This window comes from Lacerta agilis, chromosome 5, assembly GCF_009819535.1.
Source record: "Lacerta agilis isolate rLacAgi1 chromosome 5, rLacAgi1.pri, whole genome shotgun sequence".
Taxonomy (NCBI): domain Eukaryota; kingdom Metazoa; phylum Chordata; class Lepidosauria; order Squamata; family Lacertidae; genus Lacerta; species Lacerta agilis.
The window spans coordinates 73,841,652-73,850,797 of record NC_046316.1 but is presented as its reverse complement, the minus strand read 5'-3'; the positions used below and the strand labels follow the sequence as shown (position 1 = coordinate 73,850,797).

Sequence of the window (9,146 nt, the reverse complement as noted above, 5' to 3'; positions counted from 1 at the left end):
CTTTATTTTCAATCCAAACTGTTCTGTGTTTTGAATCTACCGGAGACTGGGATTCCTGCATCTGTTGGCAGCTTGCATGATACATTGTTTTTGGCCTATTTCAGGTCATCTTCCCCATTGTCTTTCTCTTAGCCATAACACTCCTTTCTAGTGTATGGTTATCGCAGCCTGTTTCTGAATGCTTGAAAAGAGCTGCAGAGAACAGTATTTCCCTAAAAACCCAAGTAAACTTGAAATGGAGAATTCAGTAAGATTGTGTTGGGCAAGGGGTAGAGCATGCAGAAGATTTTGGGTTCAATCCCCAGCATTTCCAAGTAGGATTGGATCCTGACTGAAATCCCAGAGAGCCACAGCTGAGCAGTGTTGACAATACTGAGCTTGAGCTTGGCTAAACTCCGCTTCCTAAATTCCTAAATCCAAATGTCATGTCCACATGTGGAAATCTTTGGGTGGTGGTGAATCCATCTCAGATCACTGTCAGGCATTGGGTGAAGGTAGGGAAGGGCATCATTCAACCAGGCCTTTCTGAATCTGATGTAAATTCTCTATACATTTAGATGAGGCACTCCTCTCCCCACCCCCCGCCCATGAAGAAGAAAGGAGCAATAAATGCCAGAAAAACTGCTATTGTCATGCAAAGTGCTGTATGTTAAAAAGGGAGAAATCCAAATTACGGCTAAAAATAAATCAAATGCAATTCTTCATGTTGACAAAAATACAGGTACTGCCAACTAGATAGGTTAAATTATTGGAGAATTTGCACCAAACACAAAACCTAACAGTGTTCTGATGTGCCCATTAGATGTGTACCTAGCAGTTTGAAAGCACGTCAAAGTGCAAGTAGATAAATAGGTACCACTCTGGGGGAAGGTAAACGGCGTTTCCGTGCGCTGCTCTGGTTCGCCAAAAGCAGCTTAGTCATGCTGGCCACATGACCCGGAAGCTGTACACCGGCTCCCTCGGCCAGTAAAGCGAGATGAGCGCCGCAACCCCAGAGTTGTCCGTGACTGGACCTAATGGTCAGGGGTCACTTTACCTTTACCTTTAAACTGCTGAGTAGGAGTTGCAAGTTCTGTGTAACCATGGGGCTGTTGATACTGTACATCTACTATGTTTATAGATTTGTTAACCTTTCAGGAAACATGACCGTGAAAACAACACAGCACTAATTCTTACAGTCTAATCTCTCTCTCTCTCTCTGTCAGACTTCTAATTATTATTGGGGTGGGGCTTCACATTTTCAGTAATCATCTCCTCTATGTACAGAAGAACCCTCCCTATACGGTAACAGTGAAGATCTATTCAAAGAACGTTCAAGCCCATGCGGCCATGGTCAAACCATCTCAGAAGCCTGCACGAGAGAAGCCTAGCCTGTGCCAAGCTGGCTGTCACATCCAACACCACACAAAGGAACTAGGTTTCCAGTGCATTTGGGGCCGTACAGATTCCCCCATGTTTCCCAACACATGCCAAAAACTTGAACCCTGCATATGGTGATGGGTGAACGCTACCAGATTGCCCTAGTTTGGGAACCACCATGCCCAGCAGTTTCCCACGAACACGTAGTGACCAGATGGTCCTCTGCACGAGCCCAGATTCGAGAGTTGGGGGGGGGGGAATACGATTGGCTCCGCTAGACCAACTTGCTAGAATCGCAAAGAAATAATTGCCAACAGACCATTACTAACCCGCGGCCTTTCTTGCAATGTGCTTTCGGCAGTGTTTAAGAGAGTGGTCCAGGAACACATGTCTACATCCAGAACTCCTGTGATGAGGAAGCTTATCGGGACATGCAGGAAGGGAGGAGGAGGAGGACCTGAAGTCAATACCAAACAACAAATTCAAGTCATCGAATATGTTCCAACCTTACTTAATTATTAAACAAAATTCAACTTTAATAAAATAAGCACCAGGCTTACTTCTCATCGATCAGCTGTGTAGAACGCCGTCAGCCTCCTTGGTATCTCTGCAAATCAAAGGGCTTTTTTGTCGTTGATGTTTTCAATAAAAAGACCTACATTCAGGGAGGGGGGCTGCAATATCCCTGACTGGTGCTGGTCCCCTACAGACACTGCCCTTTCCAGAACCACAGCAAGGCAGAAACAGGCTAGGGATCTGAAAGCTGGAGAATAGACTAGAGCCTTAAAGAAATATTCACCTTCCACGGGCATTCCTCATACTCTTAAGGCAAGGAGACGCCTTCTCTGAGGGTTTGCACTGCTTTTGTTGTGTGTACCAGACTATCAGATAAATTAATTTTTCAGAATTAAAAGGGTAAGAACAGAAACCTCCCATATTGTTTTCCATTTAATTTTTAAAGAATTTGACACTTACTTTCCCCACGTTTTTCCTAGCTTCACACGGCATGTTTTTCAAACAAAACAAAACAAAATAAATTGTCCGCTTGTTAAGTTTTCTTGAAAATGCACGAAATTAGATTCTTACATGGGTTAAAAATGAAGGGTGGGGATAAGGGAAAGGGGGACGAGAGTGCTTGCTTGCGAAAGGAAAATTAAACTGTTATTCACAAGCTTGTGTCTCCATTCTGTTTACACTCAGATAAAATGCTGAGAGTCATATCCTCACTTTTTGACTGCACGTTGAGCTCGCTCCTTCTTGAAGCTTTCCTGGTTGCTCTCGACAGCCGTCTTCGGAACGTGTCTCCAGCCAAGAAGTACAGAATAGGATCCACGCAGCTGTTGAGGCTCGCCAGCCCCCGAGTCACTTGGTAAGTGGCATAAACCCTGTCGTTAAAGGCACACATTTCTGGAGTCTGAAAATCCAGCCTGGCTCGTAGATTCAAGTTTTTCATCACGTGAAAGGGGAGATAAGACACAGCAAATACCGCCAACACTATAATAACCAGGTAAATCGATTTCCTCCTGAGCGGGGAATTGTCTAAGTCTTTGTAAATCAGTGCTTTCACGATTAATCCGTAGCAGCCCAGGATCAGTATGAACGGGATGCAAAACAAGAAGACTGTGGTGCACATACTGTAAATGAAGTAGCTTCGTAGGTAGTCGTCTACCGTCGTGTCGTAGCAAGCCATGGTTTTGACTTTCCTTTCCCCAGTTCCAGAGTAGAAGAAGATGGGGGAAATCCCAGTGACCACAACCCCCCAAACCAAGCTGCTGATGTAGACGGCATTCTTTTTTTTCAGCCGCCCCAGTGATTTTAAGGGGTAGACCACACCTGTGTACCTGTGCACACTGATGCAAGTGAGGAACAAGATGCTTCCATACAGGTTGACGTGGAAGATGAACCTCTGCAGCTTGCACATGAAGTTCCCAAAGATCCAATCGGTTTGATTGAAGTAGTAGAAGATCAGCGCAGGAAGAGTCAGGACATACAAGAAGTCAGCCAGTGCCAGGTTGAACATGTAAACCGAGATGCCGCTCCAAGGCCTCATGTGGAAGATAAACATCCAGATCGCCACGCTGTTGCCCAGGAATCCAGTGATGAAGACTATGATGTAGACAGCAGGCAGGTAATAGAACTGAAAACCAGTTTTGGTCAGCAAGCACTTGCTGGTGACATTGTTCGACGTCCATCCACTGCTGGCCAGCGAGTGGTTTTCAGTCCCATTCAGAACAGCGGTCAGGAGGACTTCGGTCATGGTTTCTCCAGCAAAGTCACATAGATGGATCTAGAGGCCTGGTATCAGCAAGCATCTCTGGGGGAAACAAAGAAAGTATCTAAGCTGCAGCACTAAGAATACCAAAAAGCAGGGAAAGATCCAGCCTCCTCTTCATGAGTCTGTTCAGACAATCATATCTTGGCTTATTAAGCTGAGATATTTATAAGCCTTTTGCTCACACAAGAAGCACCACATCTCCTCCCTTTTCCTCAAGACACGATTAAACCAGGAAGCTTCTAAAACCACACTTCTCCTGTTCATCTGAACCGGGGAACTACAACTTCAGAACAAGCCCAGATATTAAGCCAGAGAAATCCACACGGTGCCCTCCATCAGCCTGGGGCTGATGGAAGTTGTAGTCCGAAACATCAACACTATCTGGCTAACTCAACTTCAAGGCATGATTTAATATCCTGGCCTGTTCTGAAGCCATCAACCATAGTTTTGGTTCAGACAAAACAAGAAACTATGGTTAAGTAGAGACTTCCTGGTTTAATCGTGGCTTGTGGAGAAGGGAGGAGCCAAAAAGTGGAGGGCATGGGCAAAAGACTTGTGTATAAATATCTTGACTCAAGAAACCAAAATATGAATGTCCATCATGCAGTTTTCACTTACCACAGATCCACGCAAAGGGGGTTAAACAGTAAACCTTCTGTGAGTTGACTGTTTGGGGATCCTGACAGTTCTTGTGAATTTGCCCAAGTGTGTTAGCTAGTTGCTATTCCAATGGCTGTGCAAACAGGCCCTGGCATACCACAATTCCAGAATGAGGGGGGCACAGAGCTCCTATGCTAGCTGCCCGGCAGGTGGCCTGCTGTTGCTTATTGCTGGCTGCCTCACCCCTTTCCATCCCAGTAAGCATCAGTGACCCAAAAACAGCCGGGAAGCTGGTGTAGCAGTTCTACCCTACCCGAGCAAGTTCCCCGCTTCTGCCTTACTCACAAAACATTGTTGAGCTTCTTTCCTCAGCTTTCTCTGCTATTTACCTTCCTCTCATTGACAGCCACCTTATACTGAGTCAGAGCACTGTGCCACCCAGCTCTCCATGGCTTCAGCAAAGAGCCTTTCCCAACCCCAGTTGAGGATGCCGAGGATTGAACCTGGATCTTTTGCATGCAAAGCACATGTTCTATCACTGAGCTATGGCCCTTTCCCTCAATGCCACATTTAATTTGTTTCTAAGATGTCTCACCTGCCCTTCATCATAAGGTGCCATAAGGAATATGCAATTATTAAAAACAAAACAAAAAACAAATGCAACCACTGTACGGTAATTGAAAAACACATACGGCAGTTCCAAACTGAACAGAGCAGTGTGAATTCAGCACAAAGCAAAGCAAAATTTAGCAGAGGCATTATTTACTTGCTAGCTATCCAAGACAGCAGTATATCACGCTTCCCCCCACCCCTCTGTCAAAGCAGCTTGCATTTCCAACTGGTATCCCACGCACCAGGTAGGAAGATGGAGAAGTGGTAAGGATCACCTGCAAATTCAGCCAACAAGAGCTATGGTGGTTTCAACCATCTCCAGGGAGCCAGGCTGATTTTCTTCCTCAGCTAGCTCTTCTTGCACTGTGGATACTTCACTTCTCAGTCTGGTTTGCCATCAACAAAGAGCCAAAATCAGGAAGTGATAGCAAAAGACCAAATGGGGGTCGGAATAGAAGTGACAGAATCAAGAGTTGGTGAAGAGAATATGTTCCAAGTCTAGTCAAGCCAAACGGAGGGGAACGCACAGAGGTTGCAATCCTGACCCAAAAGAAAATAGTTTGTGTGTCGGGGTAGGGGGAACAGCCTCTACTGAAGCTTATGAATCAGGACTGCGCCAGTGATACTGGCTGCTATTGCCCCCCCTGCTGATTCCCCCCCCCCATAAAATGAATTAGACTGCAATCCTAACCCCACTTATCTGAGCATAAGCATCATAGAATTTAATAGGATTTATTTGGGAGCAGGAATGGTTAAGATTGTGCTGTCAGGAATGGTTAAGATTGTGAGGCCAGTCTAACGAGGCACTTTCAGAATTGCAGTTAACTTTGTTGAGGGTTCCTCTTCTTTTTTTAAAAAATTATTATTTATAACCCATCTTTCCTGCAAGGAGCTCAGGGTGCTCCAAATGCCCCCCCAGATTATCATCACAACAACCCTGTAAGTCAAGGTGGTGACTGACCCAAATGAAGTTCATGGCTGAGTGGAATTTGAGCCCTTGATCTCCAAGGACCTAGTAAAGGACTCTAACCACTACAGGAACTACAGCTAAAATTAGTGTATAAACAGTTTTCTGTGCCTACATTTTAAGCAGGGGAACCAAGAAATAATGTAAGGAAAGTATATGATGCTGAGCTGTCAAATCTTTAAAATATTTACAACAAAAATATTTTCCAAATAAAGCTGGGGGGGAGGAACACCAAACATTTTGAGATATTTATTTATATAACACATAACATTAACGCAGCACACTTTTTGTTGTTGTTCACTGAAATTAAGTCAAATAAACAGATCCTTAAATGATGTTGGACACTAGAGAATTTCTGGAAATTGGGTCTTAGGGAAGGAGTGAAAATCCAGAAAACCTTCACACACACACACACACACACACACACACAGTTTTCGGTTTCAATGTTTTCTAGATTTTCCCATCCAGTGTATTCTCAGAATTTTGCAGAGGCTCCACTGGAATTCAAAGACGACAGGAAGGAAAAGAGGGAGATGGGCCAGGAGACAATAGGACATAAAGGATAATGTAAGCTTGAGCAGTATTCACCAACCTGGTGCCCTCTGGATGTTGTCAGACTACAACTCCCATCAGCTCCAGCCAACAAGTGCTAGCTGCAGATGATGGTTGTTGTAGTCTCTGGAGGGCACCAGGTTGGCAAAGGCTGAGCTAGAGAGAACGGACAATCAGAAAGTAAATTTTATAAATTGAAAGCACAGCATCCTTTGAAACCCACACATTTCCTAATTTTGCAATGCAGTTCTCCAACCAAACAGTATGTACAAAAGGGCATACATTACGGAGGACTATGCATTAAAATGCACTTATTCGTGAGAATAGCATACAGAAATGCATTGCATTAGGGGAAGTTGCTTGCAACAACTCAGAACTACACACAGTACTGTATTGTGTTTATTAAGAGATGTCTGAACTAAAATGCTGGTTAATTTTTATGAGAGGTTTATATATATATATATATATATATATATATATATATATATATAAGACAAATTCACAGATTATTGAGAAAATGTGGAGAGCTGAATTTGAGGCTAGAAAAATGAGAAACCAAGAAGGCTGTAATGGCCAGATTCATCTATCCCTACCTGTGGCCCTTCAGATATTGTTGGATTCCAGGTTAAGTCAACCCCAAACAACAGATTCAATAGTCAATGATGGGGGCAACAGCCTCACAACATCTGGAGAGGAGAGCCACAGGTTCCACATCCCCTGTTATAAGGGGACCATGAGAACGCGACTGTGCTGGGTACCTAAGACGAAGGTGCAGACCCTATGAGTGAGGTTTCCTTGCACAATTCCTGTAGTCTTCCTGTAGGCTTTCGGCTGCTATGGAATGTCGTGTGTGAGCCCATTTACAGCGCAGCAGTGACAGAAAGAGGGCATTTGAACAATGCGGACTAGCCTCTTCCCTAGGACGCCTGCTGCCCTTTGCCTGCCTGCTCCACCAGCTCTTATTATTCCTGAGAGCCTAAAGGGCGGCAGACTCGCTTCCCTTTCTTGCCACCCAAAACGCGCGCGAACGCGGAAGTCCGCGCCTGACTTCGTTCCCAGGTCAGCGGCAGCAAGTGCAGAATGGCCCCCAAAGGCCAGACACCCCTTGGGTATGCACAGAGCGCCTCTCCTTCCCCACTCCAGAGCCAACACACCGCCCCCACGCCCCTTCCCCCCACGCTCCTTGACTGCGCTCCCGTGCGCGCTCGTTTGGACAGCCCGGTTCTGCGTCCAGCCAACGACATTTTGACTCCCGAGTCAAAAGCTGCTGGGAAATGGGTGGGTGGGTGCGGGTCTTCTAGAACTAGGACGCCACCCCCTTAAAAAAAAAAAAGCCACCACCCCGTCTCCACAACCTAGGTATTTTTTGCTCCATTAGGAAAGCAGTCCCTAGTTGGCGCGTTCTTAATGAGGTTTGCCATTCTCCCTTCGCTCGCATTGCTCGGAAAAGAGAGCCTTTGGGGGAAATAGCCCCTTTTCCTGGGGAAAGACGAGGAAATCCCCCCCCCCCAACTTTGACATCTCCGGCACTTTTAAAAAGAAACCGCTCTAAGGAGAGGGCGCTGATCACGAGGGCAGAGAGAGAAACCCATATCTATGAATGTATATACAGTAGTTTTAAAAAAGCGACCGGGATATATATATGGTGGAACTATTCCCAAGCAAAAAAGGCGACGCGAGGAGCCGTCGCTCGCTCGCGGGCACGAAACTTTCCCAGGCGACCCTTACCGTCTCCGGGGAGATCTAGCTGGCCCCGCTGCGCCCTGGTGCCGCCGCCGCTTCCTTCTTCATGGCGCGGTCGCCTCCGGGCAGCCCCCCGAGCGAGGCGGGCAAAGAGGTCGGAGCGCGCAGCGCGCAGCGCGCAGCGTGTGCGCCCATCAGAGTGCGGTGGCGGCGTCCGGCGCTCCGCTTCGCGATCGCCACCACATTCCCGCACACGCACAGCCGGGGCAAAGTGCGCGCTGCTGGCTGGCGAAGGAGCCGAGGGAGGAGAGGAGGCGGGCGCACTGGCAGCGGCGGCGGCGAAGCAGCCTCCCCGAGGAAGCGTCGCAGGCGGGAGCGGCTCCCCGGCTCCCGCCCCCCGAAGCCCTGCCCAGCGCCGCTCGCTTCCTCACCGAAGCCGCGCACTCCCAGGAGGAGGGGAAGCGGGAGGCGGAGCTGCGCCTTCCGCGCGCGCTTTCCTGCGCAGCTTGGTGGGCGCCCTTAACAGGCGAAGTGGTCTCTGCGTGTGGCTGTCAAGGACTTCGACTCCCCCTAGGACTCCCCCCCTTTTAAAGTGATGCTAAGGCTGCTGAGCCCCAGCCCTCTGGGCATGTGCGGAGTGCTTTGTTTTTGGAGCCGATTGGGACCAAACGGCACGGGGTCGGCGCTTTACAGCGTGCTTAAAAAGTGGCCACTTTCGTTCGAAGATTGACCAAGAATGTGTTGCCCTTTTGGATCAAGTGCAATGTCTTGATTACAAGTTCTTCCAATGCCTAGCTTGGGTTGAAGAGTTGGAGGAAAGAAAGTGCCAAAGGGTGCTGGCCTCTCACCTGTGGGATGCATCCTGATATAGTGACTGCTGCCAGGTGACAGTTGATGGAGGGAGGTCCCTGGGTTTTTTTTGCAGTATAGTACACACACACACACACACACACACACACACACAGCAGAGCTAAAACTGTTGGAGAGGCTCTCACTGACCTGGAGCTTACCTTCTCTTTTCAAACACAAGCTATACTTTTTTCAGTGGTGAGGGCAGCAGGGCACTCAGCACATGCTCAGATAGATTCTCTAGAAGTG

General features: G+C 47.4%; 1 protein-coding gene across 4 annotated transcripts; it reads right to left on the bottom strand.

The window, feature by feature from the left end:
• Window positions 1–1,427: 1,427 nt before the first annotated feature.
• Window positions 1,428–8,219, bottom strand: P2RY1 (purinergic receptor P2Y1). Of its 4 annotated transcripts, XM_033150472.1 has the most exons (4): window positions 8,094–8,219; window positions 2,587–3,673; window positions 1,920–1,966; window positions 1,694–1,816 (listed from the first exon to the last, which is right to left on the bottom strand). In XM_033150472.1, exons 2-3 carry the CDS (start codon window positions 3,614–3,616, stop codon window positions 1,923–1,925), a joined length of 1,074 nt encoding a protein of 357 aa, XP_033006363.1. In that variant the 5' UTR covers window positions 3,617–3,673; window positions 8,094–8,219; the 3' UTR covers window positions 1,694–1,816; window positions 1,920–1,922. The 4 variants fall into 4 exon arrangements, with proteins under 4 accessions (XP_033006360.1, XP_033006361.1, XP_033006363.1 ...); XM_033150469.1 differs by lacking the exon at window positions 1,920–1,966 and having other exon boundaries at window positions 1,428–1,816; XM_033150470.1 differs by lacking the exons at window positions 1,920–1,966; window positions 8,094–8,219 and adding an exon at window positions 5,122–5,242 and having other exon boundaries at window positions 1,428–1,816.
• Between the last annotated feature and the right edge of the window lie 927 nt (window positions 8,220–9,146).

Excerpts from the sequence above, each read along its gene's own strand:
- P2RY1 (XM_033150469.1), bottom strand. The coding sequence starts at position 3,616 with ATGACCGAAGTCCTCCTGACCGCTGTTCTGAATGGGACTGAAAACCAC. Across the intron at positions 1,817-2,586 it reads GCTCAACGTGCAGTCAAAAA|GTCCTCCTCCTCCTCCCTTC; the intron begins GTGAGGATATGA and ends TATTGACTTCAG.